This window comes from Triturus cristatus, chromosome 10, assembly GCF_964204655.1.
Source record: "Triturus cristatus chromosome 10, aTriCri1.1, whole genome shotgun sequence".
Lineage (NCBI taxonomy): Eukaryota > Metazoa > Chordata > Amphibia > Caudata > Salamandridae > Triturus > Triturus cristatus.
The window spans coordinates 1,248,382,899-1,248,406,704 of NC_140593.1; the positions used below are offsets into that span (position 1 = coordinate 1,248,382,899).

Here is a 23,806-nt window from a genome sequence, read left to right on the forward strand (position 1 = left end):
AGCGTATTTCCTTTACATAATCTTGGTGTCATTGGTATCTACAGTGTATGGATGCTCATGCAGTTGTTAATCGTCTTGGGCACTTACGGCCCGCACATTCTGTCATCTCAAATCGAGCGCCAGGATAAAAGTGTTCGGTATGCCTATTCCCGACAGTAATCCACAGTGCGACAGAGGCAAGAAAATTAAAGAAAAATAAATAAAAAGTAAGCAGCACTTATATGAGAATGCTATTCATTTTAGATCTCAACTCTTGAATTATACCTTAGAACATATCTAGAATAAACAGATCCATATATATATATATGAATGTCGCATCTCTTCACTAGATATCTCTCCTTTTTTTTTTTTAAACATTTCAACAAAATTCTTTAACAGCCGATAATAAATCTAAGCAAACAAGAGAGATCAATATGCTGAGGGAATATGTATCCAATACCTGGTATGTCTTTTTAGGTGTTGCCATGTCTAGATTAGTGTGTCGTTATTGAGCGTGGGCTGCCACTTCTATTGCCTATGCGGGCGTGTGGTTGCTAGGGTTACTTCTTCTTCCGTTTAACATCTTTAAGGAATGCGAGGCTTTGTCTGATCCAACCACTGTGGTTGGGATAGCATACAGATGCAGCACATCCTCTACTTTCGGGTGATACATCAGGTGCTAGGCCCCACCTGCTGTGCGGGCGGTGGCTGCAGTGGGGCACCGGAGCGCACGAGCGTTCTGAGCATATCATCCCAGGTCTGCGCAATGGGATGTTTCCTCAACCCTGCCGTTTCTTCCCTGTTTAGGGTGGTGCTCTCTGCCTGTGCCCACACCTCTAGGGACCTCTTCCATTGTGTACCTCGGGCGGATCCTTGTGCTTCCATCTTTTAGTTATGAGTCGTTTCGCTGTTATGAGACCCAAGTCTCGAAATCGGAAACTTGCTTTATTTGCCTTATTTCTTTTATAGAACCCCCGGATACAGACTTCCCAATTGGCATGTACCTCCATGTTGGTGCAGGTAGTGAGCGTTTCCGATATCGCACGCCAGTAAGTGTGAAGCTTAAGGTAGGACCACAGCATATATAGCAGGTTAGCACCCAGGAGGTGGCACCTTGGGCATTCGGAGATGTTGATATTAAAATTGTTAATCTTATCTGGTGAAAGATACGCCCTATGTAATATATATGTTTGTATTAGTTTGAATCTTGAATTACGCGGTACATGTGTGGCACTGGCTAAAACTCGTTCCCAGTCCTTATCTGTCCAGGGACAACTCTGTCCTCCATCCAATATGCGCGAAGCCTCTGTAGCGGCTTCAATGTATGACTGAGAAGGCCTTGCACCAGCAAGTGTATTACATGCGACCCCTCCCCCATTACATGCAGGTATTGCAATAATTGATGCGCCTGTGGTTCATTTGTTATGTCCCCCCATGCTAGAGTAAACGTTCGTGTAATAGTTGCATATGTGAGAAATGGGCCCATTGGTAAACCAGTATCTGCTGTTAGTGTCGCAAAAGACAACAAGGTACCATCTACGTACAGATCTCCAAGTGTCTCCACTCCCGCCTCTGTCCAAGGCATCAATGTCGTGTCGGTTATAGAATCTCTGCCCCTAGGCGTCCCTATAAGTGGTAGTGTCGGTGCATATGGGAGTGTGTCTTTTGTGAGGTGGAGGCTTCTCCTGTAGCATCTGTGTGCCAGTTCGATATGTATATTCATCGGTCGGGGAATTTTTGCCAGTGGTTGAAACAATCCGCATATCTGAGTCTGCGTCCAGATTGTTGCCTCCGTCGCCGTGACCGTTCGATTTTTCCCGCTTAGACACTTCGCGACCCACTGTAGTTGTGCGGCTATGTAGTAGAGCTCCAGATTTGGCACCGCCAGCCCTCCACTTTCCGAGGGTGCATACAGTTTCTGTAATGCAATTCGGGGGCGCCCTGTATTCCAGATCAAGCCTCGGATTAACCCCTCAAAGTCTCTAAACAATCTCACTGGGACATATACCGGGAGGTTCGCAAAATAATACAGGAGTCTGGGCAGTACTATCATTTTAGTTAAGGTGATGCGGCTCATCACATTGAGCGGCAGCGTCTTCCTGAATTGCATCTGTGCTCTTATTGAGGAAATGGCTCGAACCCGATTACCCTCCAGTATATCTCCTGGGGACCTGTATATATATATATATATATATATATATCTACCAAGGTATCTGAACGTAGTCGGATACCAGTTTAGCACAGTCTCGTTAATTACTATATCTGCCTCGCCACATTCTCACAGAAAGAGTAGGAGCCTGACTTGGCCCAGTTTACCCTGAGGCCCGACACCGCTTCAAACCTGCGGAACAATGCTGAAATTGCCGGCGGCACAGCAAACTAGTCTCTTATATATAATAACAAATCATCTGCATATAGGGACACTGCATGCAATCCGTCGCTTAAAGGGATGCCCCAATCCGCGCCACCCTCTCGGAGGAGAGCTGCCAAAGGCTCCATAGCCAAGAAAAGAGCAGCGGGGACAAGGGGCATCCCTGCCTAGTACCTCGTCTCACCCTTATTTCGTCCGACAGGAGCATGCCCATGCGGACTCTCACTGTTGGGCATTGGTACAGCATTTGCACCAATTTTAGATATTCATCTCCTAGCTCATACTTGCGCAGAACTGCCGCTAGATAAGGCCATTCCAGCGAGTCAAAGGCCTTCTTCAGGTCTAATATCAGGCAGCCAGATCTGGGCCAGGTCTCCGCTGCATATCTCTGAATTCTGAACAGCCTGCGAATATTTAGAGAAGTGCTTCTGTTAGGGACAAATCCATTCTGATCTGCATGCACCAGAGTCGGCACAAACGGGGCGATACGCTTGGCGAGGGTGGAGGCAAGTATTTTGTAGTCTGTGTTTAACAGAGCTAGCGGGCGATAAGAGCCCACATTCTCAGGTTTTCTGCCAGGCTTCAATAGTGAGACCAACGTGGCCTCATTTTGTGTGGGTGTGAGAGTTGCACGTTCCAGAGCCACCTCATATACCCGCAGCAATTTTGGTATCAGCACATCCGAGTATGCCTTATAAAATTCAGCCGGCAGTCCGTCAGGGCCTGGTGTCTTGCCATTTGAAAGCAAATAAATGCTATCTCTTATTTCCTCCATTAGTAGAGGGGCACCCAAATCCTCCCGCTGATGGTCTGTTAGCTGCGGCAGCATTGTGGTGGATAAAAAGTCTTGTATGTCGGTGTCCGTGGCTACCGAGCAAGATCTGTATACTGTGGTGTAGTGTTCCACGAAAGCGCGATGTATGTCACTCTGGGTATGTACCTCAACCCCCTGTTGCCGTTTGTAGTGTTGTCACGGGCACGGCGGCAACGTCTTGTCGTATCAGCCATACCAGCAACCTGCCAGGTTTGTCCCCCATATGATGTGTGCGCGCAGAGTGCGCTGCATAGTTTAAATTGCGGAGGCAATCTAGCAATCCTGAGTGTTCTTCTCAAGGTTCCCTTCGGATCCAAACAACTTCCGGCCCATTTCCCGTCTGCCTCTTCCAGCTAAACTAGTTGAAAAGGCAATGAATCAACAACTTACTGCCTTTATGAAGAATACCCTTCTGCTTGACGCTTCCCAATACGGATTCCGGGAAGGACATAGTACCGAATCCGCTCTGATCAATGCCACGGAAAAAATTAGGTCGGCAGTGGATCAGGGAGGCAGAGCGGCCTTGATCCTTTTGGACCTATCGGCCGCGTTCGATACGGTCCATCACGGCTTGTTGATGGATCGTCTAAGGAAAGGAGGGATTTGGCGAAAAGCATGGTATTTGCTAAACTCTTTTCTCTCGGACCGCAGCCAAACAGTGTCCTTGGGAAATTTTTCCTCTCAACCCTTCTCCTTACCATGCGGGGTTCCGCACGGGTCTTCATTAAGCCCCACCTTGTTCAACATTTATGTTACCTCCCTTGCTCCCATTATCAGACGCTACGGGTTTAGTGTCACTTCGTATGCGGATGACACGCAAATCATAGTGTCTTTACTTCCTGATCGAGAAAAGGGGCTGGATCTTAATTTTCAGTCCTTTATGTCGGAAGTGGGGCACTGGATGGCTAGTAATTGTCTAAGGTTGAACTCAAATAAGACCGAGGTCATGTTGTTTGGGAATAACCGCAATTTCTGGACACCCTTATGGTGGCCGCAGGAACTAGGGGCCCTTCCCATCCCGGTTGATAAGGTAAAAAATCTCGGGATGGTGGTGGATGCCAAACTTTCTATGGCCATACAGGTTAAAGCGGTAGCCTCTAAAATAGGATACATCCTGAGAATTTTGAAAAAAATCCTGATCCTGCTCCCCCATGAATGCCGAAAAACTGTGGTAACGGCCCTCGTAACATCTAGATTGGATTACTGCAACAGTTTGTACCTTAACATTCAGGAAAATCTGTTGCACAGATTGCAGTTATTACAGAATGCTGCTGCTAGACTTTTAACCGGCATCCCCAAATTTGCTCCCATTTCAAAGGCCATCCGAGATCTGCACTGGCTTCCAGTTAAAAGCAGAGTCCAGTTTAAAGCATTGTGCCTGGTTTTTAAGGCCTTACATGAGGAAGGCTCTGACTTTTTAATAAAATAATTTAAATGGTATGCCCCTCCACGGCGGCTTAGATCATCTGATGCTAATCTGACTACTGTTCCCGTTATAAAAAAGGCCCGCTGGGGTGGACGTAGCTTTTCCTTTGGTGCAGCCAAGTTATGGAATGGGCTGCCTCTCCATCTGAGACGTATGGATAGCCTACTGTGTTTTAGAAAAGCGCTGAAGACCTGGCTGTTGGGTAATTAGTTTTGCCTGTCTGGATTAGGGAGTAGTGGACAGCGCCAGGCACGCGCTTTACAAGTCGCTATAACATAACATAACATAAGGTTCTCTAAAGGTACAGCATTGCCTTTCAGCGCTGTACCCTCCTCTCGGAGCAGTTCAGTTTCTAGGCGTGTCAGATCTGCCTCCAGTTTTCTCCGCATACACGCCTGTGCCCCAAGGCAGTCCCCCCTGATGACAACTTTGAATGCATCCCACTCGCTTATCTGGGGGGTTGTAGCCGTGCCGGTGTTGTCCTCAAAGTATCGTGTGATGTTGGCCGCTAGTAGGTTTCGAAAAGGTGCGTCCAATAGCAAGTCTGGTTGTAATCGCCAGGTCGGAACTGGTCGATGAGGATGTTACCATAACATCTCTATTATATGTGGGTTATGGTCAGAGTGCATCCTGCCCAAATAGTAAACTGTTGATATGTGGGGGAGCAGTGCGTCCAAGAGCATGTAGCGATCCAATCGCACATGCAAGTCGTGAGCCCCTGAGTAATAGGAATATATCCTGTCCTGGGGGTGGCAGTGCCTCCAAACATCCGTCAGACGCCACTGTGTTGCCCAATTGTTCAGCGCCTTCATAGCATGATGTGTGCTTTTGCCCGGGAGGGGCGGAAATGAGCGATCTAGTGAAATGTCAAGTACACTATTGTAATCTCCCCCTAGTAACATTGGAGTGTCATGCCATGGCGCTAGGAGATGTGATATCCTATCGAAGAATACAGCCTGTTCTGTATTTTGGGCGTATAGTGATGCAAGTACTATATCTCGACCATCCAATGTACCCTTAATTATCACATATCTCCCCTCCGGTTCTACCAGCGACTGTGCAACCTGAAGCGGAACCCCTGACCTCACCCATATTAGTGCACCTCGCGCAAAAGCAGAGTATCCCGTGGCAAACAGTTGTCCGCGCCAGCGGCGATGTAATCGCTGTGTCTCCACTTTGGCCATGTGGGTCTCCTGCAATAAGGCTATTTGTATATAATGCCGTTTAAGGTATGAATAAATCTGATATCTGCGTGATGGCGAATGCATACCCCTCACATTCCATGTACCTATCTTAAATGAAGACATGGGCCCAGCGACACCTCCAGTTATCATTTACCTGTAGCAGCCCCACTAATACATGCATAAAATATGACTTAGTTTGGCACGTCCTATCTAGCCCGCTGACTTGCAGCATGAGACATTGCATGATTCCACTCATAACATCTGACATCGCATGAAAAAAACAATAATACGAAAATATGAACATAGCTAATACCATAAGGGCGAAAGTGCAACTAGCAATCGTCCAAATTTCCAATTGGAGATAAGTCAAAATGATCCAGGGGGGTGCACTGCGTGCTGCTCTTCTTGTTACCCACGGTTCGTGCGTCTGGCCCCCCCGAGACTCCCCAACAGCAGGCAAATTTACTACACAAACGAGGCAGATGGTCTACAGTAATTCAGGGACTCTCTCCAATGGGAGTGCGTGTGTTTATGCCCACAACTTCAACTGTATGCAATCAAAACCCCTTGCTCCCTTGTATAGCATTCTGTCAGTTACTTCTGTAAGTGGACCAAGTAAAGTTCTAGTGCCATGCCTCGCAAACATTGACATTGCTGCCATTAGCATGCCCCCACACAGCTACCCCAATACCTCAGTTCGTGTTTCATTCAAATGCAGGATCCTACAGTGGTCATATTAGGAGGTCCGCCGTCTGCGGGGTGACATCTGGGTGTTCATTTGAGTCTTGCGATTCCTGCAGGCCATATATCTGTTCATCATCGCTAGACTGGAGCCAGATGCGCTGCCCGTTGCCAGTGAGCCGCTGATCTCCGCTGCCACCTGCAGGGCGTCTCGCTGTCCGCTCAGTATCAGCTCTGGGCGGGGGCCCACCGGTGGTGAAGGCGGCGCACTCATTCCTGTAGACCTACGCTCTCTCCGGCGGCGACAAAAGGGATCTCTCCGCTTTGGCAGTGCCGCTGTCACAGTGTTATCTTGAGGCCTCGCACCTGTGAATGTGTCCAGCCAGTCCTCCACTCCCTCTGGCGTATCAAAAAAGTGTGTTTTGTCGTTAGCGACCACCCGCAGGCGGGCCGGGAATAACAGAGAGTATTTCAAGTCATTTTGCCGAAGGCGTTTCTTCATTGCCATGAATGAGACTCTCTGTCGCTGTACCTGAATGGTATAATCCGGAAAAAACATTATTTTGTGATTGTCAATTTGGATATCTTGGAGCTTCCTGGTTTCCTGCAGTATAGAGTCGCGGTCTCGATAGTTGAGGATCCGGAGTAGCAGGGGTCGTGGGTTTGATCCCGCAGGGGGGGCCTCGTCGGAACCCTATGAGCGCGTTCTATGACAAAGTGTGGTGAAAGGGATCCCTCCGGCAGTAGATTACTGAGCCAAGTTTCCACGTGTAAAGCAGGCTCTCTCCCTTCCCAGCGTTCCGGAACACCTACCACACGTACCTTGTTGCGTCATGCCCGACCCTCGGAATCCTCAGCTCTGCCTTCCAGAAACTCCACGCGTTTCAGCAAGTCTTGTATATGTTTCTTTGTTTGCACCACCTGCGGTTTGATGTCTGTGAGTGCAGATTCCAAAGCAGTGGTACGGTCCACTAGTTTCCGATGGTCTGCATGTAAGAGAGTGAGGTCGATAGCTACCATGTCGATTTTAGATTCCAAGGAGGTGCGGGTCTGATGCATAGTTTCTTCCAGCCGCTCCACTGCTGCGAGCACTGCATCCAGCTTATTTGCCGTTTGATCCGTATGCCCCTGCTTCGTCATCTTGGGCTCAGTTGGCGGCGGTAGGGTCTGCGCGCCCCCTGCTTCGGTCCGTGTCCGAATGCCCCCGACATCAGATGTAATGACAATGCACCTATGCAGCTATACACCCCGGGTGGTCCCACCGCAATGCCTCCAGGACTCAAGTGGTACTGCAGTCTTTGGTTCATTAACATCAATTTGTGTCCCTCAAACAGCCAACGGGTCCCGTCCGTCTCTCGCCAGGGACCTCGCTTCAGCTCTTACTAAGGGTTCCCGGGCAGTCGTACACAGTCCCGAAAGCTCAGGCAGGGCTCATCATCCTATTCGGCCACAGATACTGCCCATCATATCAACTCAGTCCCCATTGCCACTCACATGGGCCGCCTTGTGACATCCAGGGATAGACGTTTTTACCAGTAGTGTGCAGCAGGTAGTCTCCTGAAAACAGGGGGGACAATGTTGATCAGTCCAGTTAACTTATCTCCGCCTTTGTCGTCTTGAGTAGCAGATGGACCATGGGACCCCCGGGTGCTCACAGCCTGCTAACAATTCAGCTGAGTCCCAGTCACATACCTCATTCCATCAGCGAGAACACGCATGGGCAACAAGGCACAATCAGCCGTCGCCTTCTTGTTTCCTGTGGGAGGGCTCACTATCTTCCAGCGCTTCGTGTGAGCGCAGTTCGCTCAAGCTGTGTCCCGTTACATCCCATCAGCAGGGGAGCCCTCCACCTAAAGCACATCGGGCCCCAGCAGCGCACTCAACACAGGCAGCGCCCGCCCGCTCCGTGCCCCCTCGTTTCCCGCATCAGTAATTGGCACACCAGGGGGGGAATCGGAGCCGCGGTCCACACAAGCAGCACTGCCTAGCCCCGGTCTCACCTCGTCACTTATCCGCAGGCAGTCTCGCGGCAGGGGAGCCGGCACTCACAATGTCGCAGGAGGCAGTATGGACGTCACTGCCATACTCGGCCCACCATGCTCGATATATCTGGTAGCGGGCAGTCCAGGGCCACAGCAACGGAGGCAGGCGGGGCTCAGAATTGGGGTCTCATGCAAGGCACTCAATGGCTAGCGGCGAGGCAGCAGCCGCATCCGAAATCCGTCGCTGTCCGTCTACCTCAGCCGCACCATCTTCTGCGACCCTGTAGGCGGGGCCAGTCCCCGGGCTCGCGTAGCTGCAGTCCGCCCCATCATCATCGCAGAGCGCGTGGCCTCCCCAGTCGTGAACCGCACAGCGGGGCCCAGGCAGGCGAAAACTCACAGCGCCGCTCTGGGACAGCTTCCGGAGGTTAGTCTCCCACGTGGTATCAGCAGGGGGGACCTCCAGCACATGTCACACAGGGAGTCTTCTTGGGTGATTACAGGGGCCCCTCCCCGTGGCTCGTGTGATAAAGTATGAAGCGGAGCCCCGGTGCGCTCAGGCGGCCCCACCCCCGCCACCGCCAGCAGCAAGAAGTCTCACTCACTGGGGGTGTCCAGTGCCCTCGGCGGGGATCCAGACAAGACCAATATTCCGGTTAGTGCAGCAGGGGAGTTAGGAGAGTCGAGGTTGCAATGGACCAGCGGCGCCTCGACACACCAGACGATGTGAAGGCAGTTTTGGTCCGGGTGAGTCACTTTCGCCCGACGATGCCAGGTTCCCCGCCCGGTTGGATAAAGATAGCGGGGAGAAGCGGGCGGCCCCACACCAACCACGTGAAGGTCTCGCAGCTTTCCCGAGTCCACACCAAAGCATCTTTTCTCTTCCTGCGTGGGTTGCTGTTGCCAAGGCTTGTTGGGTCCAATCCCGGCATTGACACCTTAGCACTCGACATCCTTCCTGGGACAGCTCGAATCCAGCTCCTGATCATCGTCAACGCCTCCTGGTCCACATGGCCGCAGAGTCAAGCTTCACCTCTTCACACCTGAAACACCCGACATTGGTGGGCGTTCGTCTATCGTGCCCCTGGTCACTGGCAAGTGACCCAGACTCTGTCCCCTCTGCGTTCAGGTTCTTCTGATCTTTGATCCAGGATTGGATCAAACCGGACACTTTTCTCTTTCCCAGCAGCAGCACTTTGCAGCACATCGCTATTGAAATCAACGACGATTCCCGACACCATTTGACCCGGCTTCCCTGGGCAAGGTAACTCGAGTACTCCGGTGCTCCCATGGTGCTGTCTCTAGAACCTCCTAAGTCTAAAGGGGTTTGCTCAAAGTCCTCTCCTAAGTGTCCTTAACTTCTAAATTTCCAACCGCGACTTTCCCATAGAATAGTACAGGGCTCGCAGCTGTGTTCTCACACTGCACATGTCCCCCGTGGGTCTCCTATGTCACTACCTTGGGTGGTTCCTTGGGGTCCCAGCGATTCTGCGTGCTCTAGACACTGTGTCTAATCAAGTCGTTGTTCTTATACCACTTTCTTAATATATGGTTTGGTCCGCCCCTAGGGCCCATTGTATATTGTGCTATTTACTGTTGTTTTAGAACTGTATTATTGTGTATCTTGGACTCTAATCTCATAAAGAGATTAGTAGTGAGTGTTTAGAAATAAATATTTTATATATACCTTGTGTGGATCTCCTTTCATTTAGTAATTCAAGAGGTTATAATCTGGTAAACCAAGCTGCTTTACACTCCTTCAAGACTTAGCCTGAAGGCCGCTCTCCATAGCTACCACTAGGATAGCTTTCAATAAAGGTTGTCCTAAAACCTATTATCAATAAGGGTTGTTTGGACTGGTGCAAGGTGCCCACTATAACTAGTGGACAGCATATGCCAGGCCAACTTCTCACAATAGCGTGCAGTGGTGCAGCGCTAAGTAGAGTGCCAGAGAGTGTATTGGCATAGAGTGGTGCAGAGGGTAGTTGCATAGAGTTCAGAGGCATAGAGTGGAGTACTGCAGAGTGCAGTGGCGTAGAGTACAGTGATACAGAATAGAGTGGCGTAGAGTGCTGTGTTGTAGAGATCATTAGTATAGAATGCTGTTGTGTAGAATGTGGTGTTGCAGAGTAGAGTGTTATAGAGTGGCATAGAGTGCAGTGGCGTAGAGTGGAATAGAGAGCAGTGGTATAAAGTAGAGTGCAGTGGCATACAGAGCAGTGATGATTGCAGTGGTGTAGGGTGCAGAGGTTTAGAGTAGAGTGGTGTAGAGTGCAGTGGCATAGAGCGGCGTGGCACAGAGTGGCATGGCACAGAGTGGAGTAGAGTGACAGAGTGCAGTGGCGATGAGTGCAGTGGCATAGAGGAGATTGGTACAGAGTAGAGTGCAGGGGTGCAGAGTGACATAGAGTAAAGTGGTGTACAGTGCAGTAGTATAGAGTGCAGTGGTGCAGAGTAGATTAGAGTGGAGTACAGTGGGTTGGCGTAGAGTGCAGGGGGTAGAGTTGAGTGGTACAGAGTAAAGTGCATGGGTGTATAGTGTACTAGTATAGATTGCAGTGGCATAGAATGGAGTGGTGTTGAGTGGAGTTGAGAGCAATGGCGTGTGGGGTGTAAAGTGGAGTGGTGCAGAGTACAGGGCAGTGCAGTGGCATGGAGTGATGCAGAGTAGTGTGGAGTGGCGTAGAGTAGAGTATGCATGGCGTGGTAGCACACTGACTTTACACACAACACATTTCAATTGAAATGATCATTACATTCGCACAGACATAGTTTCCCTAATAAAACGATACGGTTTACAAATATTTGCACAATTCGCTTAAATGTTGCGTGCTAGAAAAACAAGCATTTGCAATGCAATAGGTCTCGCATTTGTTGCGGGGAACAACATTTACAACGCAACTTTTACAACGCACTACACTTACAACGCATTTTTTACAACGCAACATCCATTACAACGCATTCCATTACATAGCATGACACTACAACGCATTTTTAAAAACTACCTTTACAACGCATTCCATTACATCGCATACTACCTTTACAACGCATACCATTACAACGCATAATATTACACTACACTATCCAACACTTACCCTACTGTTGCACCCCCTGGAGTTAGAATAGTAATTTTTACCCCTATACTATCCAACACTTTCCCTACTGTTGCACCCCCTGGAGTTAGAATAGTAATTTTTACCCCTATACTATCCAACACTTACCCTACTGTTGCACCCCCTGGAGTTAGAATAGTAATTTTTACCCCTATACTATCCAACACTTACCCTACTGTTGCACCCCCTGGAGTTAGAATAGTAATTTTTACCCCTATACTATCCAACACTTTCCCTACTGTTGAACCCCCTGGAGTTAGAATAGTAATTTTTACCCCTATACTATCCAACACTTTCCCTACTGTTGCACCCCCTGGAGTTAGAATAGTAATTTTTACCCCTATACTATCCAACACTTACCCTACTGTTGCACCCCCTGGAGTTAGAATAGCAATTTTTACCCCTATACTATCCAACACTTGCCCTACTGTTGCACCCCCTGGAGTTAGAATAGTAATTTTTACCCCTATACTATCCAACACTTACCCTACTGTTGCACCCCCTGGAGTAAGAATAGTAATTTTTACCCCTATACTATCCAACAATTACCCTACTGTTGCACCCCCTGGAGTTAGAATAGTAATTTTTACCCCTATACTATCCAACACTTTCCCTACTGTTGCACCCCCTGGAGTTAGAATTGTAATTTTTACCCCTATACTATCCAACACTTACCCTACTGTTGCACTCCCTGGAGTTAGAAAAGTAATTTTTACCCCTATACTATCTAATACTTACCTTAAATGCAATTTAATATTATGCGTTGTAATGGTATGCGTTGTAAAGGTAGTATGCGATGTAATGGAATGCGTTGTAAAGGTAGTTTTTAAAAATGCGTTGTAGTGTCATGCTATGTAATGGAATGCGTTGTAATGGATGTTGCGTTGTAAAAAATGCGTTGTAAGTGCATGCGTTGTAAAAGTGTGCGTTGTAACGACATACATCCATTTGTTGCAGTTGGAGCTACTGGCATTGTAAATGGCAGTGTTTTTGATCAATTATTTTGTTTGCAGTGGAGTGATTATTTAAAAATTACACACTATACCATATTATAAGCTATTCTAGCAACTGTACAGTAAAGCTATGGCTATTTTAACGTAAAGGAGTGTGTATGGATGAATAAAAATACAAAAAACAGGATCTAAAAATTTACGATGGAATGTATAGCAGGGGACAGGGACTACCGATCACAACAAATGTACTTGAAGTGATTGGGGCATCATCTGCAATAAAAAAATCGGTAGTACGGGGTGTCAGCGACGCTTGTGCAAATGTTGTTCAGCTGGTGAAGTGGTCAGCTCTGTTTGCAGATGCAAAGTGGTTAAAGGTGAAGTGTTCAGCTCTGTTTGCAGGCACAAAGGGATGAATGGTGAAGTGGTCACTCTCTTCAGCGGTGAACATGCTCTTTACTGTTGCTCATGGGCTTCAAGAGACTCTGCCAGGTCTAAGGCATTCCAGAGACCTTATATGATGGCTGGGGTTTGTAAATGAACCTACATTAAACACCACTAAGAGATTAAGCGATTTCTGCAACATCACATGATTTTTCTCCAAAATGTGTTTTTTCAGTTTTACTTTTTGGATTCCTGGGATGCTCTGGCATAAGATTCCCGGTTCCACCATGATTCATTTGGTACAGTAAATAAACACAATAACCAAAAATACTCTCAAACTGCAGTTTAACGGAGACGTGGTTTTCTGTGTAACAGACAAACGCCTGACCATGGTCCCAGCAGGGGCACGTGCCACCTAATCTAGAGACACTTCTCTCACAGGAGTTGTGCCAACTAACCTGCAGCCAAAGCTATGGGAAAATGGGATGGAAAGTAAGGGGGGTACAGGGAGAGAGAGAAAGGGGGCACAGGGAGAGAGAAATGGGGGCATGGAGAGAAATGGCAGACCGAGAGAGAACGGGGGAAGAGAGGCTGGAAGGGTGAAAATGAAAGGGACAGAGGGCACTAGTGAGGGGGGTACCGGAAGGGGAAGGAGGTGGACAGGTGATATACATTTTAAAAAGCAAGTCTTTGGCAGTAGGTGATGACTGCTGGCAAGGACCAACACCCGGAAAGGAGGTTTGACATCCGAGCCCCCACTATTATAATGTGAAACTATCATGCAACTACAATATCACAAAAAGGTGCTAGTTTTCCAAAGACACATGACCCGCCTGATGTACACACTACAAGATTCTTATGTCCCAAGAACATAAAGACAAATTCATCTGGCATATTGGAAAAAAATTATACTTTTCAAATAGCAATCCGTATTAAATTTGCTCCATTTCTACGCTCGGTTAACAGATATAACTACTACCCAATCAATGGTATTCAATTGATCCACCTCGGAAGAATGAAGGCTGAGGCAGACTTGCCGGGAGTGTAACCCCTTACAAGTGTACGTCTCACTGAGCCCTTCTGCCGGTATTGTGTTGGACAGCTGGTTATAATTCGATCAGCTGAGCCCCTTATGTGTAGCCTTTAAACAGAAACACAGCAAGGCCCGCTTTTGTATTCGCAAGATAACTAGGAAAACCAGCTATACACGAGGTGCGAGCAGCAACCGGAGTCACAGAGGTAGAGAGACCAGCCTTGGCTCCGCCGGTTATGAATAACTTAACATCCACGTACCTACCAAACATGAATGTGTCCTTCTATAATGGATGTGGTATACATGTAAAGTGCTCCAATACCTACGGATTGAGTTTGCGCTAAATAAAAAAAACTAAAAAATAAATACAAACACCTAACAGATCTGTTCCAGGTCAGGCAGTCATAGTTCGCCCGACCCTTGTGAAGACAGAGCAGCCGTCCCTGAAAATCAGCAGGGCAAGGGCGAGGATGTGGTCCGTCGGCTAAACTGCCGACTTTGGTGCTGTAAACCAGAGTTTGAGCCCCGAGGTCGCATCAACATCCTGTGATTCTGGGCAAATCACTTAATCTCCCCGTGCCTGAATGTGTAATGTAAATACGGTGCTCGTGTAAAGCGCTCCAATAAACTTCGGGTCGAGTTCGTGCTATATATATATGCAAAAAAAAAACAAGTGCAAAGGCAAGTAACAGTACAAGGACATGTCGCCAGCTAGTCACATGCACTCATAACCACACCTACTGGCGACGCAACAGCACAGTGAACCCATCCGCCCAACACCGGACATTTTGCCACTTGCTTTTATATGGTGTACGCATAATTATACATTTGCCACACTTGCCTCATACCATCATCTCCTGCAAATTTTTCCTCTTCTCGCATAATTTAGCCAACCCTGCCAGTTATACTATAATAAAGTCAACAAACTAAACAGTTCACAGAACTTACCCCAGTAAAACAAGCGTCTTCAAATAGGTCGTGTCTCCAATGAATGTCGCTGATTCGCCTTCTTTGAAAATGTTCAGTGCTGCACGTTTAAATAGAGCATTGGATGCACGAAAGATATCACTAATAGCACTAAGTAAACAAAGTAATTGCTAAAAATGTCCTAAAACATGCTGCCCTAATTATCGCTTGCCATGCAGCTTTTATGACTAATGAAGGCGTGGCGGTGGCGCCAGTAATACGCCTGCTCCCGATCACAACACAGAAAGTGACAATTATCACAGCATGAGACCCAACAGTAATCATTAGCACAGCATGTCGACAGGCGCCCCAGGCTGCTGGAGCACTCAACTATAATTAATGCGCAGCACGTCTTCCGGAGACGAGCACTCAACTGGAATTAACGCGCACAAGCTGTTCCACTGTGAAGCGCGTTCACAGACCAGAATCGGCTCATGCCCAGACCAGAATCGGCGCAGCACATCTTCCGGATACGAGCACTCAACTGGAATTAACGCGCACAAGCTGTTCCACTGTGAAGCGCGTTCACAGACCAGAATCGGCTCGTGCCCAGACCAGAATCGGCTCGTGCCCAGGTCTGTCTCCCTTGGGAGTAAACACGGCAACAATAGTCTCATTGGCGGCAGCGCTTCGCGCTGCAACGCCAGCGAGACCTAAAAACACCCATTCCTAACCTCAATATCCAGCAAGATTGTCAGATAAATCCTCTCACTTTGAAGTCAGAGAAGGAAAAGTAAACACCAAACTCCCTCGGAAGACAGAGCATGACATTTGACCTCTGTCTGTGAATTCACCGCAAATGTGACAAGATAAGAACAAGATTTACGGGCCTGTTTACAGAAAGGAGCACTCGTGGAAGAATACAAAGCGAGGTAGTGTGAGCAGGCTTTGCTCCTTGGGAGGGATGAACTGAAGCTGAACAGCCTAAAATAAATAAAGCCAGGAAACAGAAAGCCAGAATATTTTAGTTACAAACCACAAAGCCAACGGTAAGCAAAGGGCGGAATACATTCCCAGGGAAGCTTTCTAGATGCCCCCACGATGTCTTTATCAAACCAGACAGCTGCACTGTCTGGTAGGCTTCGGCCTAAAAAAATCACTGGGTTGTGCAGAAAAGGCACATGACAAGCATCAGAGACAGACAGATTGTGAAAGATACAGAATAGAAATTGAACTATCAAAATAGAGTAGAAAGTTGACAAAATGCAGATTAGAAGAGCTTTTCACAACCGCTTCTTCTTGCCCATGTACTGCTTTTTACACTCCATATAACTTTGTACTACCTCTGATGAAGTCGAAAGGCTATTGGACGGAAACGTCTGGATGATGCATAAAGACTCGACAACCCTCACCGCCTTCCTATTGCCAATAAAATGATGGCTGTCATTATTATCCTGACATGTTCAATAGTTCACACATACTGCATAGTTTCTGGGCATCTGATTATTAGCTCTTAAAAAGGTATGCATATTACAGGACTTGGATAAATGAAAGGCTGTGTTAGTCCTACCAACATATACATCTGTGACTTTTGGGTCTTGGGTTGGGTGGTCCGCGTACAGACATTTTACTGACTATAAACAAGTTATCCCTTCCATTCATCCTCCTAAAGCCACCACCTACCTTTGGACGTGGTCGCTGGCTCCTGGGCAGTCATCTCAAAACTAGAATTCACATCCTCTGTTCTGAAGCCTCCTTCTGTGAAGTATTCTTCAAGCAGCCTCACGACCATGTCAAGTGTCGACACAGGGTAATGGCTTAACCACTCCCCAGCCTTCTCCGGCAGGGTCTGGATGAACTGTTCAATGATGATGAGCTCCACAATCTGGTCAGGATTCCGGATCTCTGGTTTCAGCCACTTCCTGCCCAAGCCTTCCAACTGAGTGGCCACTGTCCGTGGTCGTGCTCCAGAAGTCAAAGTCAGACTGCGGAACCTCTTGCGGCAACTTTCCTCAGTACACAGGAAGGCATCTGGGTCTTCCTCTGGGTCCATCTTGACAAGCCCAATGTCTCGTCTCGGAGCCAGTAACCTCTCTGCAGATGGTGCACGGCCTGTCTGCATGGTTAGCTGTGCATGTCCTGAACTCCACGCCATGTGCATGTACAGCACTCTTGACCCTTTGCTGTCCACATGCACCGCATGCAGCGGATCCTCTTCCCAGTGGAGTCACACATCAGCTACTCACGCCTCTGTGGCCAGGTGATAACATGCTTTACCAGTTCCACACAATGTGCATTCCCTCTCACGCCCGTGACATAAACACAGCATTATGATTTTACAAAGCTTCGGCTCGACAGCTCATGACTTGGAGCACCTAAAAGAACCAAAGACGAGCGTTAAAAGTCACACAAGTGATTCATATATAACACATTCTCACAGCTTGCTTAAGCTCACAGGCCACACACGTGCAACAAGCTGTTGGAGCCAGGTGTGCTCTAATGCGATAAACTCCCTCACTGGTATAGGAGGAGATAAAAAAAAAAAAATCACACTCTGCAAAGAAAAAGTCATTCAGAATAAAGACAGTGGGAAAATATATTATACTGCAAATGGTAAAGAAAAAAAGCATTGGCATTGCCAACAGGCCTCACCTGTGTGAGAGCTATTGGCTGTTCCAATGGCTGCTGATCAGCATGGCTAAAAGTTATTGGTGTCGCCTAGAAGAGAGAACAGTAGAGTGGCACAGAGTAGAGTGCTGTAGAATGGAGTGCCGTAGAGTTATGTGGAGTAGAGAAGAGTGGCGTGGCGTGGAGGAGGGTGGCGTACCGTGGAGAGGAGGGGTGCTTTTCTGAAACAATAGTTTAATCCTTTCCACAACCAAAAATGTATAAACAATGTGTGGTCTGTGCTGAATGTCTGCTGCCAGTGTCACATTTTGAATTCCTCAGTAGGGTAACTTTCTTCAAGGGACATTATCTTGGCAAATAACACTTTGGTTAGAATACATTGTTGTAGAATGTGATATTAGCACCGATGTGCTACAATGCAAAATTATGTCACATTTTCTCTCCTGCATATATTAAGGTTTCAAAATATAAGGTACAGTGCTACTGGTAAACAACTCACAAACCACCACCATGCATGCAGAATAATGGGTGCAGATACATGTGGCTTAATGGCCAGAGCTGCCAACTTTGGAAGTGAGGAACCAGGTCTGAGTCTCAGCATCGGCTCAACACTCTGTAATTCTGGGCAAAAAAAATTCAAACTCCCCGTGCCTATAAAAAGGACATGAGGCATGAGGATGGGGAACAAGGGATGGCAGGGGAGGTGGCTGAAACGTGGGTGGGTGATAAAAAGGAGAGCGGAAGGAGGAGGAGGTGGTTAAATCTGCAGGGTGCGGTGGTTGGTTAAAAACAACAGAGGCGTTTGGGTTTAAAACAAGGAAAGGGCGGGTTAAAAACAGCTAATGCATTTTGATTATTTTTTTTGAAAGGAGTACCTGCAGGAGCCTGCGGCAAGTGGAACGACACTGCCCACAGGAAGGAGTAATTGGTTGAAGCTCCATCGCAGGACGAGGACTTGAAAAGGAAGCCGGAGGCAAGGAGGAGGCACTGACCAATAGGAAGCACAGATACGAAAGTGACGTGAGAGTCAACCAATTGTAATTATAGGTAAGTAATGGGTGGGCTCTAAGCCCCTTTTAAGATGTTTATTTTTTATTTACAAGAGATTTTGCAGGAAAACCTAAAAAGTGCAGGCCAAACTTAAAAAGTGAAAGCAGGAAGACGTGCTGACCAATCAGAAGCATGGAATTTAGAGCGAGATTGATTTAAGCAAATGGTAAGGACTGGACAGGCTTAAAGCCTCTTTTGAGATTTTGTTTTAAGTACAATAGTTGTCGCGAGGCAGCATGCTGCCTGCAGGCTCGACCTAAAAAGATATGGAGCGGCTCTCTAGAGAAAAACTGAAACTAGAAGTCTCTGGAAGATCAGAAAGAATTTGTTTGCTGTTCATAAGATTTCAAGAAGTTAACAACACGTGATTTATCAGTATCAGGAAAAAAACAGGTACAAGATGAAGGACAACATTGCTTTTGGGTAGGATTCATATTAGGACTCAAGGTGAATGGTTATGAATGCAGAGATGTGGCCTGCAAGCTACACTAGACCTCCTTCCTTGTGTTTGCGCTGCAGAATGCCTCCTTTATAGGTCGAAGCCGACGGCAGCCCAGCTGTCTGGTTTGCTATCAACATCTTGGGGGCATTCTGAAAGCTTCCTTCTGAATGTATTCCGCCCCTTGCTTACCATTGGTTTTGTGTTTTGTAACAAACATTTGATTGCTTTCTGTTTGCTGGCTTTATTTGTTTTAGGCTGTCCAGCTTCATTTTGTCCCTTCCCAGGCCCCTCTATGGTATCTTTCCATCCTGCTCCTTTCTGTAAACAGACCTTAAAATCCTGTTCTTATCTTGTCACATTTGCTGTGCATTCAGGACAGAGGTCAAATGTCAGGCTCTGTCTTCCGAGGGAGCTTGGTGTTTACCTTTCCTTCTCTGTCTTCAGCCGGACGACCTTTCTATCGTCTCTACTGTGCCTCTGACCTACACCTCGTTGTCAATCTTATTATCTCTGGTTCCCTCTCTCGTTTTGTTTCACTCTCACTTTCCTGTCCTTATCTGCCTTCCTGTCCTTTTCTTTCTGTCCCCCCTCCTCCTTCCCCTTAGATAGTTTTTGTATCCTATTTTCTGCCGCTTTTACTGTTATCCCACTGCTTTTCGTTGCCTCACCTAGCGTCTTCGTTTGCCATCCTCGATTATTCTCATGTCCTTAACCCCTGTTTTTACTGTGTAACTTTGTGTAATTTATTGTACCTCTGTGGATACTCTTGTAAAGTGCTCTGATACCTTTGGGTCTAGCCAGCGCTGTATCTAAAACTCATTAAATAAATGAATAATCTTGCTGGCTACTGGGTATGTGCTGGATGGGAAGCTACACCATGTTATTTTTTCTAGCACACAACAAAATGTAAATGTCTGTAAATTAACTGTGCCGATATTTTATAATTTATTTGAATTAGAGAAGCACAAATAGAGCACATTTTTTGGTAATTCTTAAGTGTGGTGAAACAAATATTTTAATATGATAAAAAAAAAACAAGATGTTACATAATGACATTTCCACTATTGTTTGTGAGCTGTATCCTTTTATCAGTACACGGTATGTGTGTGCAAATCTAATAATGGTATTTTCTATTGAAGATCTGTTGTTTGTAATGGCAGTGCGCTACCACACCATAGACACTCCACTTTACGCCACTCCACCCTACTCTACACCACTCCACTCTGCATCACTCCACACTACGCCACTTCACTCTATGCCTCTTTACTCTACTGACCATCATTCTAGTTTATGCAAATTGCTATGCACCTCTGCACTCTACCCCACTCTGCTATGCACCTCTGCACTCTACCCCACTCTGCTATGCACCTCTGCACTCTACCCCACTCTGCTATGCACTCTACCCACACTGCTATGCACCTCTGCACTCTACAACACTCTGCTATGCACCTCTGCACTCTACCCCACTCTGCTATGCACCTCTGCACTCTACCCCACTCTGCTATGCACCACTGCACTCTACACCACTCTGCTATGCACCTCTGCACTCTACACCACTCTGCTATGCACCTCTGCACTCTACACCACTCTGCTATGCACCTCTGCACTCTACACCACTCTGCTATGCACCTCTGCAATCTACACCACTCTGCTATGCACCTCTGCACTCTACCCCACTCTGCTATGCACCTCTGCACTCTACCCCACTCTGCTATGCACCACTGCACTCTACACCACTCTGCTATGCACCTCTGCACTCTACACCACTCTGCTATGCACCTCTGCACTCTACACCACTCTGCTATGCACCTCTGCAATCTACACCACTCTGCTATGCACCTCTGCACTCTACCCCACTCTGCTATGCACCTCTGCAATCTACACCACTCTGCTATGCACCTCTGCACTCTTCCCCACTCTGGTCTAGGCCGCTCCACTCAACTCTGCACCACTGCAGTCAATGCCACTTCACTCTACGCCACTGCACTCTACACTGCACCACTCCACTCTATTGGGCCCTGCACCACTCCACTCTATTGGGTTCAATAATTTGTTACTTATTAAAAATATGACTTATTGGTGTGCTACACTCTGCTTTCAGCATGAAGTTCTCTTTACCAGGGGTTTGTTTGTGGCTAAAGTACTGCAGAGGAATAATCTTTTTTGCATTACATTCCATCATTGCCTTTAGCCTGGAATAAAGAATTATAGGTCTAATGTACACAGCCATTTTGCAGTTGCAAACCCTGGAGTTTGCAAAGTGAGGGTTTATAATCACAAAATGTTTTTGGTATGGATGAATTCCATTTTGCAAATCAGGAATCATTTCCAATTCACAAAATGGATTTACCAATCCCTACTGAATCTCAATTTATAGACGGAGTCAAAGGGGCGGCGTTCCATTCACTATTGTATGTAAGAATAGTTTGGGACTTCAATTGTCGTACAGCCTTCGATGGGTTGCCACTACCTCAAAAGAGGTGGCAACTGATCCGCAAAAGGGAAGGCCCTTCTGCTGCTGGTTGAACCCTTGTCTCGCTGCCGACCAGACATATGCTGACACTAGTAGAAAAATAGAGACCGCGTCTGACCGCTGGCACAGAGCCAAAGCGTCTTAACAACTTGCAACCCTGTGTTGCTTGAGCAGTGGTATCTCACACTAGGGGGCCTTATAGGAGTAATCCTTACCATCAACGGTACCACTCCATATAATCGATCTCACATAAGTACACAGATGGTATACTGAGATGAAGACAACAAAAGGGGGAAAGGGAGAAGAACTACTGTGTTAAGACGAGAACCCTCCCTCCCCCTTGGGTGACATGCTTCATCATTGGGTCCCCTCTTCGCACTGGGACCGCAAGGGACCCCGTGCGGGCTACAACTCCCCCGTAGGAGAGGAGCGGGAGGTGTTTTATGTCATCCAAACCAGGGTTTTGCGAGGGGCAGAGTGCAAAACAAAATTAATATATGTGTGAGGTAAAACTATTTCTTGGTGGGTGAGAATAATCTTTATTAATACCCCCAATGGATAGATTAAAACCAAGCTAAGTGAACTAGGCATATGGATGTTCCCCTATATTAAGATCTGGTCAACATGTTTCTGCCTCTAAAGTCCAAAAGGTTCTTGGCATTCATCAGGACCACGCTATATGTCACTCTGCTTGACATGTGTTGATAATAATCATAAATACCATACTTTCACTGGTGTGGGGTTTGCAGGTGGTACCGACTTCTAATCAGGGCCACATGATGCATTTCGAGACCACTACTCATGCATCACCTTCGTCAGTCCCTTCACGGCAGGTAACAGGACTCGCTATAGTCCCCGCCTCCGCAACACCGAAGAGGAGAGTCACATATAGCATGCTGAGATGCAGGGATGTGCTCTCCCTCTTCTTCCTTGTGTTGAAATGTGGAGCTGTGCTCTCCCTCTTCTTCCTTGTGTTAAAATGCTGAGATGTGCTCCCTCTTCCTTGTGTTGAAATGCAGAGATGTGCTCTCCCTCTTCTTCCTTGTGTTGAAATGCGGAGATGTGCTCTCCCTCTTCTTCCTTGTGTTAAAATGCTGAGATGTGCTCCCTCTTCCTTGTGTTGAAATGCGGAGATGTGCTCTCCCTCTTCTTCCTTGTGTTGAAATGCAGAGATGTGCTCTCCCTCTTCTTCCTTGTGTTGAAATGCAGAGATGTGCTCTCCCTCTTCTTTGTGTTCAAATGCGGAGATGTGCTCACCCTCTTCCTTGTGTTGAAATGCGGAGATCTGCTCACCCTCTTCCTTGTATTGAGATGCAGTTATGTGCTCACCCTCTTCCTTGTGTTGAAATGCAGAGATGTGCTCACCCTCTTTCTTGTGCTGAAATGCGGAGATGTGTTCTCCCTCTTCTTCTTTGTGTTGAAATGCAGAGATATGCTCACCCTCTCCCTTGTGCTGAAATGTGGAGATATGCTCTCCCTCTTCCTTGTGTTGAAATGCAGAGATGTGCTCACCCTCTTCCTTGTGTTGAAATGTGGAGATATGCTCACCCTCTTCCTTATGCTGAAATGCATAGATGTGCTCACCCTCTTGTGCTGCGATGCAGAGATGTGCTCACCCTTTTCCTTGTGTTGAAACGCAGAGATGTGCTCACCCTCTTGTGCTGCGATGCAGAGATGTGCTCACCCTTTTCCTTATGTTGAAATGCAGAGATGTGCTCACCCTCTTCCTTGTGTTGAAATGTGGAGATATGCTCACCCTCTTCCTTATGCTGAAATGCAGAGATGTGCTCACCCTCTTGTGCTGCGATGCAGAGATGTGCTCACCCTCTTCCTTGTGTTGAAATTTGGAGATGTGCTCTCCCTCTTCTTCCTTGTGTTGAAATGCAGAGATGTGCTCACCCTCTTCCTTGTGTTGAAATGCGGAGATGTCTCTCCCAGTCCTTTCCACCCATGCACCATAAACAGCTGAGCCTGTGGCACTTTTGCAAGGTAAGTAGCAACCAATGATCGCGTGGTGCAGCCCACAGCAACCAATCACTGCTCGGAGTGGTGGACATAAACAGCGGAAGACGAGTTCCGTTCCGGGTTAAAGGTGATGTAAAGACGAGCGGTGGGAGGGGTGCACATCACCCTGGAGGAAGGATCTGTGTGCAGAGAAAGGACCGAGGCTGTGTGTGCAGAGAAGGGACAGAGGCTGTGTGTGCAGAGAAGGGACCGAGACTGTGTGCAGAGAAGGGACCGAGACTGTGTGCAGAGAAGGGACCGAGGCGGTGTGTGCAGAGTAGGGACAGAGGCTGTGTGCAGGGATGGGACCGAGGCTGTGTGTGCAGAGTAGGGACAGAGGCTGTGTGCAGGGATGGGACCGAGGCTGTGTGTGCAGAGTAGGGACA

At 47.5% G+C, this 23,806-nt stretch overlaps 1 protein-coding gene across 3 annotated transcripts in view; it reads right to left on the reverse strand.

Annotated features, from left to right (window-relative positions):
* The window catches only part of LOC146797209 (uncharacterized), an 84,989-nt gene extending 61,593 nt beyond the window's left edge, over positions 1–23,396 (reverse strand). The window contains exons 1-2 of one of the 3 annotated variants that reach the window (XM_085629924.1): positions 23,209–23,396; positions 16,507–17,198 (exon numbers count right to left, since the gene is read on the reverse strand). In XM_085629924.1, the coding sequence (XP_085486050.1) occupies positions 16,507–16,984 (478 nt within the window). In that variant the 5' untranslated portion in view covers positions 16,985–17,198; positions 23,209–23,396. Of the gene's footprint in view, positions 1–16,506; positions 17,199–22,226 lie in introns of all 3 variants that reach the window. The other 2 variants (XM_085629923.1, XM_085629926.1) reach the window with 2 other exon arrangements.
* Positions 23,397–23,806: the final 410 nt, after the last annotated feature.